This window comes from Lagopus muta, chromosome 8, assembly GCF_023343835.1.
Source record: "Lagopus muta isolate bLagMut1 chromosome 8, bLagMut1 primary, whole genome shotgun sequence".
Lineage (NCBI taxonomy): Eukaryota > Metazoa > Chordata > Aves > Galliformes > Phasianidae > Lagopus > Lagopus muta.
In genome coordinates this window covers 1,539,109-1,555,415 of record NC_064440.1, presented here as the reverse complement: position 1 = coordinate 1,555,415, position 16,307 = coordinate 1,539,109, and the positions used below count along the sequence as shown (strand labels likewise).

Below are 16,307 nucleotides of genomic sequence, written 5' to 3'. Positions count from 1 at the left end.
ACTTCTTTGGAAAAATACCTTAAATACATTTCAGTGAAGAACGTAACTGTCTATGAGGAAGAGACTAAAATAATTATTGTATTAAACACATCACATTATACCCTGGAGGGTCTTTTTCCTTGGAATGAGCATTGAAAACAGAAAAATAACTGTACCGAGCTGAAATTCTTCTGGTTTTCCTTCACACGCAGCATTTCTGGTGTATCTTGTACAACTGTCACTTTTCCTTTACTGTTCTGTAGGTCCCACTGATACTGAAGCTGTAGAAAAAGTTGTAGTAAGAAGTCAAATGTTGACCTTATGCCACAAAAATTTACTCACAGAGCTTTCTTTGAAGGTAAGAAAAATATTTTCAAGTACACCTTATAAGGTGCTCATTTTAACATCACCAACAGTGATATTAAGACGTACAGTTACAACTATTCTGACTTAAATTTGTAACAGGAGATCAACTGCCTCCATCAAAAATCTTGAAAGGTGCCAGACTGGGGCACCTTTCTCAACAATTAAAGATTTCAAGCCACAAGAAGGAGAAATTGTTCCTAACCATACAATCTTGCATTTATTCCCATCTAACAACTTCTGCAACTGTAATTCTTTATTATTAGCAAAGGAGCTGTCGAAACACAGCAGAAAGAAGTTTTGTTCCGAGGAAGTCAGGGACTCATTTTGTTCCTCTGTGTGAGAGGGCTGCTGTATACGATGGGGAGCACCTGGATGGGGATCACTGAGAATGTAAAGGTAGACCAGGAGGGATTCAGGTGTGGTATTTGGACCTTATTAAGTGACAAAGAAAGCTGTCTATTTTTTTATTGTTTGACAGCAGCAATATTCTGTGCACACGTACCGTGCTGAAGTTCTTTTGATTCTCACGGACTCTCTGCATTTCTGGTGTGTCTGCTACAGGCACATAGTATGGCATGGTCTTTTCTGCCTCCTCCTTGTACTTTTTCTGATACAAAATACAAAACACATGCTATTAGTACAAAAGAACTAATAAACAGCCTGTCTCTACTTACTGTTGCATAGTGCCCATCTTTTTGGAATTCTGAGCACTTCTGTTTCAGATACACCTCTGTGTAGGATTCATTTTAAAGTTACCAAGGGATAGGAAAATTCAGCTACGTTTACTTAAAACAAAAAATAGCTTTGGGACTGCAAAACCAATAGAAATTACCGTTCCACTTCAGACAGCATTAAAATAAATTAATTTCAATATTTGTCACCGTTCTACCACCATCAGCTTTTCTGGTGTATCTCCTGAATGCTGTGACAGGAGGTTATTTAGGTGCTCCTGATCAGTATCCACTCAAGGTTCCCACAGGAGCAGTAACTGTATTCCTTTATACTCAAGGTACCTGGCTTGAAAGGTTTTTGACTTGCTGGGCATGAATGATCTCTGGAGTATCGACAACACTGGTGTAGTTGGCCTTCTCCATTTCTGCCAACTGTTTGTATTTGATCTGTCAGGGAAAGCTCACATTTAGACGCATTCATCATATCTTAGCAATGACTTGCATTCCAACAAACAAACACACACACTGATTTTTTCCTTTAAAGACAGACAGCAGATAAATGAGTCATACACACAGACCTGGCTAGCAATGTCGGTGGCATTCTTTGCTCTCACAAAATCGGGTGTTTCCAAAGCCAGTTCTGATAGACCTTTTCCTTTGATTTCTAATTCCAAGGCTTTTTTGTACTCTTTCTGCAGATGAAGACAATAAAGAGATATTTTACTGATGTGAATGCTGTCCCCTTGGCAATTTCAGGTATTGTCATGATCACACCACTAAGCAGGACTACAACTTCTATAAGCTTAGAATTAAACATACACATGATGCCACCAGTGTGTACTTTATAACTTAAATATTGAGAACCAACAGTCCAACTGAGATCCTCCAGTAAGGTCTAAAGGCTTGCTGTAAGTACCAAAATGCTGTTGTCAATCAGCATGTTCATCCTAAGGGTCTGTGTTAACAACTCGTATCAAATTAACACTAAAATGTTACTTTTTTCAGCTTCAATCTGCTGATATTAAAACCCTTAAAGTACGACCTAACTTTATCCTCTGAAAATAGTCACTATCCAGTGTTTATTTTAACATTACACCCTGTAAATAAATCAGGTGAAGTTTGCATTTCATTCTCTGCTGGCCACCTCTCTCCATTGGGCTGGGGAAGAGTCCACCTTGGCCATCAGCCCTGTAGCAGTCAACAGCTGGCTGCTCTGAGTCTGGCCTGGGCAGGTGGAACTGCCCACCAGCCTTGCTGCTGTTTTTGAGACACCCAGAAAGCATTTATCATTTAACAGGAGCTCTTTGCTTCACTAACATTAGTCACCATACACATTCTATTTTATTCTTTTCTGTCCACTCAGGAGTTTGTAGGTAGTGACCACATCCTGGTGTTCCGTACCTCATTCAGGATCTGAGTTGCATTCTTTGCTCTTAACATGTCTGGAGTCTCCTCCAAAACTGATAGTCCTTTACCTTTGACACCCTCCTCCAGATCCTTCCTGTATTCTTTCTGTGGAAGAAAGAAAAGCACAAAGCCAGACTACAGAAGAGTTCTACACACTCCAGCTGTATTGCAAAAATGAAAAAAACAAAACCAAAATTAAACTAAAAGCTCCAAATTAAAGAAGGACTTTTGAAAACAGCAAAGAATATTTTTTAGGGTTATAAAAGAGCCACTGCAATGGAACAGAGTGCAGTTATTACTGTTCAAGATAAACTGCAAGGGCACCCATGTACACACTGCACTACAGGACAGTTATGTTGAAGCATGTCAGAAAGGGACACAGTGAACATGAATACAGTTAACAAAAAACAGTTAAGTGTCCATGACAAATTAGGTCACAACACAAAATGTATGAAAACATGCTTAAAGTGAATGGTTAGGAAAAAGAAAGTGGTGAAGAAAAGATATTGTTGAGAATACTTAGTGGAATTATTTAACTTGTAAGAGGAAACAAAAACAGAGTAACTGCTACCTCGCTTGCTATTTTGGTTGCATATTTGACATGTAATAAGGATGGTGTTATCTCCAAGCCAGTAAGGTTTCTGCCCTTAATGGACTCTTCAAAGTCCCTCTTATATTCTTTCTAATGAGAATAAGAAGAAAAAAAGCAAAATAGCAAATACTTATTACATTATTCTTAATTACATGAAAAACTTCTGCGAGAATGGAGAAGGAGCAGAGTTTGGTATTAATGGCACAGTGATGATCTTCTACAGCCAGTGCTGCTGAGAGCTAAATTAATCAATCTTCTTTCTGCTGAAGTCCATTAAATAGCTCATTACTTCCAATGCAGATATGACCTGGCATTATGTTTGTTTGCTTGTTTCCTACATATTTGTATGTGCAGAGAAAACATTTAATGGAGTCATTCAAACACAACGACTAAGGGCCTCATACAAATGTTTTTCAACACGGGTAAACCTTCATCTGCAACAGAACAAGATAATAGTTCAAACAAACAAAAAATAACTGCCTTAGGAAATAGAACGACAGTGAAGAACACTGTGACAACGGAGACAAACAGGCAGCAAGTGGGTTTTTCAAACACAGAGTTCTCAGGTGAAAAGGATAACCAGCACATTTTCTGTGGACGACGGTAGCTGACATACATAACATGATCCTGTGGCAAGAGTTTAAGTGAAGTATATTTCATTCTGCATTGCTTCTAGGCACTCAAAGATTTCCTTAAGCTCAATTTACTGACAGCTTCTCGATGGAAAATTACAGAAAATATACACTTCACAGTGGCACAGGAAAACGACACCATTCTTAAATAATATCCTACAACCAGTATAAAGAAACGTGACAGTTTTTCAAGCTATTGGCATACACAAGACACAAATATAATTGCAAGTGTAAATCAATGTGAAAGTTTAACTATAAAAAAAAATAGATGTTAAAGTTTCTTTAGCTTCTAAGTATTCCTTTTAACCTTACCTCACTCTGCATGAGCTGAGATTCCTTTGCAGTTAGGTATGTTGGAGTTTCAAAGTCCAGCATAGGTTTACCTTTTTCCTTCTCATACTTTTCTTTGTATTTCACCTAAGAAGAAAGGAAAACAGTTACCCTTCAAAATAATCAAATAACTTAGCTCTTCAGCTAGTAATGCCTACTGTGATCAACTGATCTCTTGTAAAAAAATGAACTTCTGACACTGATTATCTTCCTGAAATACATATTATTGACCTTAAAATGTAAAATCAAAGGTCAGCCTTGCAGCTCAGTGTGTATGGCATAAAATTCTAGTGACATATCTCCTGTTGCAGAAAATAATCAGCATACTCTGATTTCAAGAAATAACTGATGACAAGAAGGAAGACAGGAAGACAGGAAGTGTACAAAACTAGCCTGAAAGCACTCAATCTGCTCCTGATGACGGTTGAGTTCAGCCATGTTAATAAACTGCTTTAGTGTTAGTGGGAGGGCTTGAGAAGATACAACTCAGCATCTTCTTCCCTAAGTCTGTGCATTTGTATCCAGTGAGTAAACTGTCCCCACAGTTAATATATTCTGCTTCACCATACAGTATCCTGTCTTTATCCATTTTCAAACTGCTGCAGGAGGCAATGCTCTGTCCTTGGCTCAGACCAATCTCAATCTCACACCAGAGCAACAAGTGGTTGCTCTTCCACTACATTTGGACTACACTAAAAACTGATGAACAATCATTTTCTTGTAGTCATCTACTATGCAGTTTTTACAGTTCTGTGCCATTTTTCTGCAGCAGAACATAATCTAGAGCCTTTCATGTTCCAGTAGTAACTTCTCTCTTGCTTTAGGCCCAATAAATACCTGGAGTGAGGAGGATTAAAAGACCAAACCTGAGGATAAATGCCCTCATTTGAGGAAAAGAAGTGTCAACAGCCATACCTAAGAGCAGCAGTGGTATTGTTTTCATTAAAGGAATCATGCATGCAGAAAAAGAATGGCAGAGCTCTTCTCTGGAGACTGGAATGGACAAAGCAACTGAAATTTGCTCTCAGTTACAATATATATATATATATTTTTTTTCCCAATTTCCAGTTTCTGAGAGTATCAAGTCTATTTTAGTATAGATGAAATCCCCTTAGTAAAAGTATTATGCTGAGTATCCATCCAGATACAACAAGAATAAGTAAATAGGAGATTTACTCTACAATGAAGACCTCATGGATGTTTTGTATGTGCTCTAAACTTGCAAATGTACAAATATTTCTCATTGACTTTTGTCCTCTCAAGCATGCAGTGTTCAAAAAGCAGATTGGCACAAATTTCTATGCATCAGAGAAATTGCTAGGATGGTTTCAGTGGTGGAGACTTCAGAACTCAGTGAGTATGGTTAATGAGAAACACGTGACCAACTTACGTGGCTCTGCAGTTCTGATGCCTCCCTTAGATGAACCTGTTCAAGATTATCTGGCACCATATGGTAGTGACCCTTACTCTTCTCATATTGCTTCTTGTACTGGTACTGAAGGGAAGGTGTCAAAAATCATCTCAATAAAAAAAAAAATCCCTCAGCAAATCTACTTCTTAGGTCCAATCAAAGCAACACTTCAATGGAACATCAAAGAGAAATGAGAAATACAAAAAGCAAGATAAAAACAAGAAGTTTAACTCTCAGCATCAAATCATTTTTAAAGATGTGAGTTGTCTTTTTGGATCGTTTTGATTGCAGCAAAATTTTTGCAAAACCAGGAATGAAAAAAAAGGAAGACAAAAAGTAAACAACAAAAAAACCAAACAAAACAAAGGCAACACAGTGGATACATAAAAAAGGCTGTGCCAGGCAGCAATGATTTTCATATTTCCTCAATAAAATTTTCAAGTATTTTGTTAGAAGTAATTCTGTACCTCTACAGTAGGAGGACGTTAAACATAAAGAGGAAATGAAAAAGCAGAGAGAAAAAAAAGTTTTAAATATAGTAAGCAATAAAGAAAAAAATAAAAAAGTAAGAAGAAAATAGCATTTGTTAGTGAGATGAGATCAGTTAAAATGTAATGAAGAAGGAATCCACTGAAAACGATTAGTGGATTTAAAATACTAGCAGCTCTACAGCTAATAAAGATTACACTTCCAGAGAACAAATGTGAGAAAGTTGCTAGTTCACTAGGAAACAACAGTTAGAAAGTAGAGAAGAGATCACTACCAGGTGATGGCCCATGAACTATAGCAAAGGGAGTAATCATTAAAGAAATAATTAGCAGAGATCAGTTCAGGCTGGAATCAGTGGGAATGGAAAAGTCAAATGGATCTGGGGTTAGTCAATGAGCTTACAGCACTGGCGAGTTGGCTGGTATTCAGGACATGGTTCATGATCAGCGACTCAGACATGTCTGTGACAGGCTTATGAAGTTTCTTGAGATCTGCTTTGTATTTCACCTGTGGATATGAAAGGATAAACGACATCAGTGAAGACGGAGGAAGCCTTTCCCATAGAAAATCTGAAACTTTCAGTGGCAATGTGTAAGTGAGCATACCTCACTAGCCATGTTGTGAGCATCTTTCATGGTCTTGTAGATTTTAGCCTCCTTTAAATCATACTTTGGTTTTTTACCCTTCTCTTTGGAAAAGTTCTCCTTGTATTTCACCTAAATGTAAAAACAACAAGATATTACATCTGTTCTCAAGTATTCACCTTGGCTGTGGAAGGCAAACAGACCGTAGTACAGTCTGACTGCAAGCAGAATAACAAAAATGCAGTAACTTGAAGGCATCCATTGGAATAAAGGTTACTTTAAAGATCATCTAATATGGAAAGAAAATCTACACCTGTATTTAGGAAATATCACTTTCAATCAGTGCACATGTAACGTCTCCTCATTGTAAAAACAGTAACAAACATAGACAAGAGAGGTGTTGACAAGACATGGACAAGTTCTGATCCTCTGTGAGATGAAGAATTTCTCATTCAGTGACAACTGTGCATACACATAAGACATTTCACAAAGAGACAAAAACTGACAGCACAAAGACTGTTGAAAATAAGCTTTTAACATTCTTCTTGGAGAAACACAAGCTTTTAAGGCAACTTCAGGACACGCCAGCATCAAAGACCATCAACATATCAAACACATAAATACATATTGTTAAACACATATTGTGTTTGTAGGAAGCAGAGACAGATGATAATGATCACATACACAGGACTCTAGGAATTAGACTGGATAAGGGGCTTAGCAACACTTCCAGAAAACAGATTAATATCAGCAAGGTGAACTGGATCAATGTAAGCTATAGTATTTCAGCAGACCCAGGCTGGAGGCACATATGGCAGGCTGATGACAAATGGGAGTTTGGCTAATGACTTTAATGAGGACATCTTCATTCATCTCCTCCATCCCTGCTGTTAAAGGGTAACTCCTCACTATTTCTTGCGTATCTGCAAGAGGTTGTTCCATTACGAACGGTTTTGTTTTAGTATATATATTTGCTGCCAAAGATTCACAAAATTGTTTCTGAGGAGTTGTAGAAGACTGTAAGAAAAAGAACCTCAAATAATCCATGACTGGCCTGCTTGAATGCAGAATAAAATCACTTTGTATAATCATATTTCACACTTCTGAATTCACTGGCATATTCTTGCCCATCCATCACCATGCAGTTCATGCTCCATAATGCCACTGCTCTTTTGCTTTGCAAAACATGCCAGCATTCAGGTGAAGCACACAGTGAAACAGGTAAATCTACAAATTATGGAGCTGCTGTAAGAGAACAATACTCAACATTTTTGACATTAAAAGAGTCAGTATTAGTCCTGACCTCACAAAAGTGGAAATAAGCAAGCATACAAGAATACAAGTTATGAAAGCTATGCAACATATGTTGAAGATCAGACCATCATGCCAAAGAGTTCACTGCTTGTAAGCCCAGAAATGCTACTGAAGAGCTACACAAACTGAAAGCAAGCATGCCAGACAGCAGAAATAGACCCCCCCAAAAAAAGATAAGTGGATAAACAAGCTGCTTTAAGAAGAAGCTTCACAAAGAAGACATAATGTTTCATAAAGAATAAATTCATGAGAAGAAATGCCGAAGAGAAAAACAAAGTGAAAGATGAATGCCAATTGGTATTTGCCCCCTTACCACCTCTGAAAAAGCTCTCAGGACCAAAATCTCATCAAAGCGAGTTTATAAGACTAAGAGGAGAGCTGGCTGGCCTTGGAGCAAAAGTGTGGGAAAGGAGGAGGAGCTCATTATCACTGCGTGGAAATAGACATCATTTCTTCTTTCTCTTGTACAGCAGTTGTTCCAGACGAGGTGTCAGTTCAAGAGTCCTCAGTAGTACCAAAACGATTCTTGCTTTCCCCAACAAGCATGGTGGCTGTCATTAAAGCATGCAAACTTACATGCAGTAGTTGTGACTAGATGCAGAAAAAAACCATAATCCTCCTCTTTCATTTGCAAATACAAGTGCCAAACCGAAATGGCACGGATCTGCCTGCTGCGCTTCAAAGCTGCCATGCAGCCATAGGCCTTCTGTCTTCCAGAGCTCTTGAGACAGCAAGGAATGTAAGAACATATTCGCCCTCAGATCACTACAATGCACACTTCTCAGGGCTTATTTAATCATACACCATTATGCCACTCCAGAACAATGTAAACAGAGTAGTTTAAGTAAAAGTATGAACAGAATTATTAAAATAATAATAATGTGAATATTCTGCATGTGGAATGACTTTTCACTTGAAATAATCATAGCATTGTTCGGGTTTGGCATAAACGTTTCTGTTTTTCATACAGCCTTGGAAAAACCAGCTCAAGCTTATATTGCTGCTTTTAGGATTTTGGGGTGAAAGAGGTGAGCACTGCAGGAGTGCATTGGAACTTCTATTAAAAACAACAAAGTTTCAAAGCCATCATTGAAGGCACAGCAGCGTTTCAAGCCTCAAGAGGTGCTTCTGGAAGAGACATTCCCCATGCACACAACTCCCATGCACACTCTTCCCAAATGGGAAAAAAAGGCACATCTATATATGCAGTCTCAACATTCAACACATTTGACAGAAGAAGACCCAGCGTAACTGGTGCATCATAGATCCTTCAGCAACACGGAGTTGTAAGTGCACAGGAAAGAGACAGATGCAGAAAAATGGCATTCCCAGTCATGTCACTTAAAATTATCTTACATGACTACTTAGCATATTAGCTTTCTTAAACGTTCTCATCCATGGTGTATCGTAAGATGCAGCTCCGTGCCCTCTCATGTGCCGCTTCAGGTATTCCGCCTACAATGCGTAGCAAGACAGCAAGATCAGAAATGCATTTTGTTATGCAGGATGAAAGCATGAAGCAGGAAGGAAGAACCAAGCAGAACTGAGGTCCTGGTGGGAGAAAACTCACAGGAAACCATCTGCTTCAGACTAGTTGCAGAACACGACCGGTGCAAAAGGGTACACAAGCTTCTGTTAACACAGCATACCGACTCCAAAATAGAAGATTTAGGACACAAAATAGAAAGAAAGTGGCTGAAAGAAACTGCTTGTTCATCGCATGAGGGATGACTGTGAAGAGTCAGGTAAAAGGCTGCTTCTTTTAAAGCCTTCCTTTCCACCCAGAAATGAGGAGGAGGGGAGTAGAAAGCATGAGTAACATGCCAGCCTTAGTACTGTGTACAAGTGCTTCATTTCCTTTTTTCATACAAATGAATAACCAGCACATCTGCATCTATTTCACCCTGGAGACAGAACATGTACTACAAACTCTAGACTTTTACAAAAAAAAAAACAGCTTCCAATACCAGCAACCCTTCATTTTAAACAACACTTTTCTGAAATCAATTAGCTGGCTTTTAGAGGCAAAGACTATCTTCAGTTTTAATCTACAGGACATACAGTCTTAGGCAACCAAACAACTAGGATCTAACAGTCTTGTAAGAAGGCCAGTTAACTCCTTGCACACCAACTATTTTCAGCATTTCACAGAACTTACACATTTGTGATAGTTATTCAGAAATCTGTATGTTTCTATATTTTAACTTTCCATACACCATCAAAATTTGAGACTGCACACTGAAGAATTTTAAGTGCCATTTTCAAGAAGATGGAAACATGGCAAGGATTTTAGAGATGACAGAATAAACTGCAGAGAAATTAAATGCCTCATCTTCTAACTTCTATGAATCCACTCTTGCCTGTACAGAAGGATTGCTTCTGCTCCCATTGAAGTTAGCAGAGTTCTAGAATCTGGGCACAGTTTTCCACCAGTCCAGTTTTCGTGAGACTGGGTGCACTTTAGGAAAGCCACAAACACTGAATAAATGACTACAAGAAAGTGGTGGGCCGTATCTGACAGCAAGCAGAATCAGACTCTCAATTCAGTGTTTGCTTAACCTCACATTGGGATGTACCTTATACTTTAAGGTGTTCCTTTAAAAATATTCCCTTATTATTTAACCTAGAAATAATTCTAGTCAAAACATTACTCTAGAAGTTAATGGTGTGTTTCTTCTCTCAGTGCTTCCAACTTTCACAGCTTTGTGTTATTACCTGACTGGTTAGCTTGGACACTTCCTTTGCCAGCTCAATATCTGGACGTCCCAGCATGGTCACACCAATGCCAGCTTCTCCACGCTTTTTATATTCAATCTAACAAAGACAAACATATTTATGTATATTTTAGTATCGATGAAACGCTCTTTTGATTGCTCTGTAACACTGTTTTAAGAGTAAAATTAGTGCTATAGAAACTATAAAGAAGATTTAAAAAAAACAAACCACCACTCACATCACTAATTAACTTAGCAGCCTGAGTTGCTTTCTTAATATCCGGGCGATCTGCAATAGGTGTGTAGTGGAGCTTTGACTTGGCATCTTTCTTGTATTCAATCTAATCCATGATGACAGACAAAGGAAAAAATGATTACTGAGTTTGTTCATGAGGAAATGATGAGGAAATGCATGCAGTCAAATTGCACAAGAAATAAGCATACACAATTGTGATTATATGTGAAGGAAAGAAATAAGTTATTTACATGCTTTGTGTGAGATTACTTCACATTATTAACGATAAATATGACTTTCAAAGACACTCTTTATTGAAGTGCAATTTTACATCTGTAAAAATTCACAGCTTTGTCCTTCAGAATTATACCTGGATGTGGAGGCTGGGAGAAACCCAGAAATGTGTCAGTTTTTGCCAGGTGACTTTGGTTTAATTTTCTTACACAAACCAGTTAATTCATGAACACACAAAACACACTTACTGTACTCTGTTTTTTAGCAACTTCCATGGCATGTTTCACTTCAGGAGGCTCCAGCATGATAGAATAATTAGACTTGCCTTTCTCCTTCACAAACTTCTTTTTATAGTTTGTCTACGAAGAACAAAAAGGGCTATGAGTGATTTTTTCTTTATTTCACAGGCAGGTAAATGCTACTGAAGCTTACAAACGAGTTCACTGAAGCTGTTAAGACAGATAAAATACCTTAAGCCTCAAATATTAAGGCTGCTGTGCATTTGTCTTAATCTACATTTCACATTACATAAACTGGCTGTTTGGAAGATCGTTGTTTAAACTGTGTTCTATTAGAAATGAAACCTGAATTAAGGACACTCATTCATTTGCACTCAAGTCTGTCCCTTTTCTCCAGAGTATCTCCACAATATTCCAACTGTTCCTACAATTCCAAATTGTAACAATTTGTACAATTTGTACAATAACAATTGTAACTCTTTTCTGAGTCCTTGTGCATTTTATGATAAGACTCCACCATGTAGACTCAAATATGAAACACTCTCATCAATTATAGGTACCAGCTATCAATCTCACAGCAAATTAGTACTGCAGAAGTTACTTACATCACTGACGTTCTTGGTCACCTCTTTCACATGAGCAGTGTCTCTTGTCTCAGGTAGGGTTGTGTAAGACCCACGTGGTAGCTGTTTCTTGCTGTGTTCTTTGTATTTGTTCTGAAAGCATAGGAGAAAAATAAGTAAAAAAACAACACACACACACCCTGACCCGATATTTAAAGGATATCCATAAACATGAATAAATAACTTTCAGATGTGTTACCTCAGATACCAGAGAGCTGACATTCTTAGCCAGGAGGATCTGAGGTGTATCTGGAACAACCAGGCATGTTCCTCGAGCTTTGTTGTGCTTCTCTTTGTATTTTACCTTGCAAGGAGAAAATATATCGTTTTAAGCATTGTTTTGTGATGATTTCAAAAGAGACTGCTGTTGTTCTCATTGCTTTTTAGTGGAAAAGGTGCAGATCGTTTTATATTTTGATGTTTTCCAAGACAAATTTGTTCCAGGCTCCAAACCCACGTAGCTCTCAATTGGAATATTACTAATATGTGAAATATATTAATTCAATACATTTCTAGTAATTCTTAAAGACATATTGCATTAAGAACAAGTTAGGACAAGTTTGCTTTTTGTTGTTTTTTTGTTTCTTTGTTTTGTTTACTCCAGGCAACATTTTCATTTCAGTAAGGTTAACCTATAGATAAGAAAAGCTCTAGTGTATTCAGGCAATGTTAAAATTTAAATTCTTATTTAATTGCAAAGACCACATATTTGTCCAGTAACATTTACAAGATCAAATTTATTCAGATCTTACCAGTTTGTCATTGAAATAAATTAATTAAATAATTGATACCGAGCACAACTTTTCAAATCACAGAATCCTAGAATGGCCTGGGTTGCAAAGGAGCACGTTGCTCATCAGTTCCAACCCCCTGCTGTGTGCAGGTCGCCAACCAGCAGCCCAGGCTGCACAGAGCCACATCCAGCCTGGCCTTGAATGCCTGCAGGGATGGGGCATCCACAGCCTCCTTGGGCAGCCTGTTCCAGTGCTTCACTTCATTCTTAATCCAAACAGCCAACAAAGTAGCTTTTGTAGTAAGTTCAAGAAGAATAAAGAAGTGAATGCTCAAGTACTTACATCACTTGCCAAGATGGCATTGTTCAAAGCCAACACTGTGTTCTTATCATCTGTGACAGAGAGTTTGCATCCCTTCAGGAATTCTCGGTCCAGTTTGTATTCGTACTGCAGAAATCAATAACAAGATTAGAAAAAAAAGAAAAAGAATCCCAGATCTACTACAATTTTTAACTGTGAAAAGGAAAAATGAGGGGAAAGGGAATATTCAGGTTGTTCAGACTTTCTTACGTCACTTTGCTGCAGAGATGACTTGGCTGCTTGGACAAAGTCAGGCCTATCAGCAATCCAGTGCCAATGAGCCTTGGCTGCCTCATATTTCTTCTTATAATCCAGCTGTTCACAGGCAAAAAACAAAAAATGAACAAAAACCCAACAATCTAATGCTGTGTACTTGACAGATTAAATTCATATAAATGCAAATTCTCTTTCAGTTTGGATAGGTAAAAGATGTAAGAAATTACATCCAGATCAGATTAGGGTTTTCCTTCGAATTATGTACAATCCTGGAGATATCCATTTACTTCAGTTAATCAACTGCTGGGTCAATAAAGTTCCATGAATGACTGAAACAATGTTTTAACTTTGAGGAAGGTAAGTGCTTTCAGTTCTTTGCTTATTGCAGCAGATGTTGGGCCACCACTAATAAAAAACAAATGAGAACTTCTCATTAAGCTCTCACTCCTTCTACAAGAACATTATCACAGTTTTTTTCAAAAAAGGGCAAAGCTAGAAGAATAGTGGGTGTGGGACATACAAGAAATCTCAGGCGATCTCATGAGCTTGCAAGAATGAGTACTTTAGTACAAAACACATTAACATATATTTAATTCAAGCAGCATAAGAACTAGAAATCATGTCCAAGCTCAAGGAATTTCAGTAGAATTCACAATAATTCCCCCTGGTCACCATTGCTGGTCTCAACCACTGTGCATAACAGAAGTGCAGTACTGATCACACAGAACTCACATTGCTGTTCAGCTTGTAAGCGTGCCGTGGAGTCTTAATATGAACTGAATCTGCTACAACATTGCAGTGGGATTTATTCCTCTCATACACTTCTTTGTATTTCAGCTAAAGAAAGAAAACATTAAAAATGTTTACAAAGATAATAACACATAAAATCGAGCAACTTCAATAAGAGCAGCAGCAGAACATTAAAATCACGATATTCAAAATCGCTTCTGTAAAGATAAAATCTTCACAAAAAAAGAAATGTCATTGATACAACATAATATCAACTGTCTGCTGGAAAGAAGGGCCCTGGTCAGGAATGTATAATGCAGCAGGCAGAACTCACCATGAAGCTGACTAACACAATTCACATATGAATGGTAATTCTGTCTGCTTCTACTTTCCTGCACTCAATAGAAATGCCTTAAAGAAACCTATCTTCTGATGGGCACACTCAATGTCTTCCAGAAATCCGTTTCCAGATTCTGAAACGTAGCACTTATTTTGGAACCAGTGTATTCCAATTCACAGATAGCTTTTGAAGAATCTTTGTTTATTAATGACCCACTACCATGGATGAGATACCAAATCCAGTTTTGAATTTTATTATGCATTGAGGGCCACTCTAACCCAGCAAAAACATTCCAAGAGCTACTGCAGAACCTGACATGAAAAAGGTCCTGATAAACTTAATATCCAACTGATTTTTTCAGAACAGACATTGTATACATTCAGAGTTTTATATGCAAGCAAAATCAACACACTCTAATGAGAAGCTATTTTTAATGTCAGTTTCACAGATGTTAGAAATGCTACTTATCAGGGTAAGAAGTTAACTGCGTGTTTTTGGTGATTCACTTACATCACTTATCCTGTCCTTGACTTTGCGCACGTGCAGCAGCATTGGGGTGTCGTGAATTGTAGTGTAGCCTTTGGGCTTTGCTTTGTTATATTCCAACTTGTAAATAATCTGAAGGTACAAATCAGAGATCGCATTATTTCTTGACAGTCTTGGTGTCAGTGGAAAAAAATAATCAGGATGAGAAACATTTTTAAGTGAATACTGAAGATATTATTTCCAAAGGGCAGAATTTGGGAAGGAAGTAATAGCTGTAAGGGACTGACCACACTTACATCACTAATCTGTTTGTTGACTTTTGCAGTCCTTAAGTTTTCTGGAGTATCCACAACTGTGGTATACTTATCTTTCTTCTTCTCATAGTCCTTTTTGTACTCCACCTAGTGATTGGCAAAGAGACCACGTTAACCACACAAACCAAGGGAAAGCAGCTCCAGGAGATACATGTTTGTATTCACACAAGAAATTGCAAAACCCTTTCACCAAAGCCAATGAAAACTGAACATGCAAAACAAACCAAACACTGCAAATCTCTTATCTGCCCTACAGGCTGTCTATTCGCACAATTGTTTTATATTTCTTTCACTGAATCATAAAACTTCACTTCTATGTCCATGACTGAGTGAATAAAGCAACCTCAGCAGGTCAGTGATTCTTTTAATTCATAACGGGATGAGATCTTATTTTAGAATATTCATCAGAACAAAGAGAGATGTAAAACATCCTACACAACAGAAGATAAAAGCATCCACTGAACCATCATAATGCCAGGCTACTTTAAAGTCATTGGCAGCAGAGTCTGTATCTTAATCATTTCTTAAAGATTACCTTGTTTTACTCAGGACTCTGAACAGTTTTCAGAGGATTCAATGAGAACAGACTGTATCTCAAGAATGGTAATCCACTGTAGATAGCCTCAGGGCAGGTGGAAGAGGTTGGAACATACATTTAAAAAGGAATTTTCATGCTTTATCTTGGATCAGAAAAGAAAACCATGCTTTTGAAGAGGACTAAGACTGGCAAAACATCAATCATTACATACAAACAACAAATCAAAAAATAACACCCATTCAGATGAACATCCAGGTCAGGCAGAGTGCTATTTTTTTTTTTTTCCTTCAAACACTCTCAAGCTTACCTGCAAGGAGTTTTTAATGAGGTAATAAATAGACATCCACTGATCAACTGGATAAAAACGTCTAGTAATGGCCCTTGGTTCTATAATACTAATGGACTTTATTAACTGAGCCTGTAGTGACAACTCCCTCACTGTCATGTAACTGGTTTCTACTGTTGCATTTCCAGTGATAATTTATACATTACATGCCAGTTTCATCAGCCCAGTCAGAAAATGTGCTTGCCATTGAAAATAGCAAGGTTACTGCTAGCAGATCTCATTTCTCAGTAATATAAATACGTATCAGTTACTCAACAAATCACCTTTTTACCCAACTGTTACAACGAATTCCAGTTGCATAGGAATCCAGATTAAACAAAGACAATACAGAAAATCACTTCTTCATCATAATAGCAGAATCATTTAGAGGCCTTTTTTTTTAATATCAGAAATGATACCAAAGGTTCTTTTTCTGTATGAACAG

At 37.7% G+C, this 16,307-nt stretch overlaps 1 protein-coding gene across 13 annotated transcripts in view; it reads right to left on the bottom strand.

Annotated features, from left to right (window-relative positions):
* The window catches only part of NEB (nebulin), a 128,280-nt gene that overhangs the window by 18,851 nt on the left and 93,122 nt on the right, over positions 1-16,307 (bottom strand). For 11 of the 13 annotated variants that reach the window (XM_048954044.1, XM_048954046.1, XM_048954045.1 and 8 more), the window contains exons 115-135: positions 14,982-15,086; positions 14,710-14,817; positions 13,863-13,967; positions 13,125-13,229; positions 12,897-13,001; positions 12,020-12,124; positions 11,803-11,913; positions 11,207-11,317; positions 10,729-10,830; positions 10,491-10,589; positions 9,132-9,230; positions 6,483-6,593; positions 6,280-6,384; positions 5,368-5,472; positions 3,960-4,064; positions 2,995-3,105; positions 2,418-2,528; positions 1,595-1,708; positions 1,359-1,463; positions 848-952; positions 156-260 (exon numbers count right to left, since the gene is read on the bottom strand). In XM_048954044.1, coding sequence (XP_048810001.1) covers positions 156-260; positions 848-952; positions 1,359-1,463; positions 1,595-1,708; positions 2,418-2,528; positions 2,995-3,105; positions 3,960-4,064; positions 5,368-5,472; positions 6,280-6,384; positions 6,483-6,593; positions 9,132-9,230; positions 10,491-10,589; positions 10,729-10,830; positions 11,207-11,317; positions 11,803-11,913; positions 12,020-12,124; positions 12,897-13,001; positions 13,125-13,229; positions 13,863-13,967; positions 14,710-14,817; positions 14,982-15,086 — 2,232 coding nt within the window. The remainder of the gene's footprint in view (positions 1-155; positions 261-847; positions 953-1,358; positions 1,464-1,594; positions 1,709-2,417; positions 2,529-2,994; positions 3,106-3,959; positions 4,065-5,367; positions 5,473-6,279; positions 6,385-6,482; positions 6,594-9,131; positions 9,231-10,490; positions 10,590-10,728; positions 10,831-11,206; positions 11,318-11,802; positions 11,914-12,019; positions 12,125-12,896; positions 13,002-13,124; positions 13,230-13,862; positions 13,968-14,709; positions 14,818-14,981; positions 15,087-16,307) is intronic. The other 2 variants (XM_048954057.1, XM_048954052.1) reach the window with 2 other exon arrangements.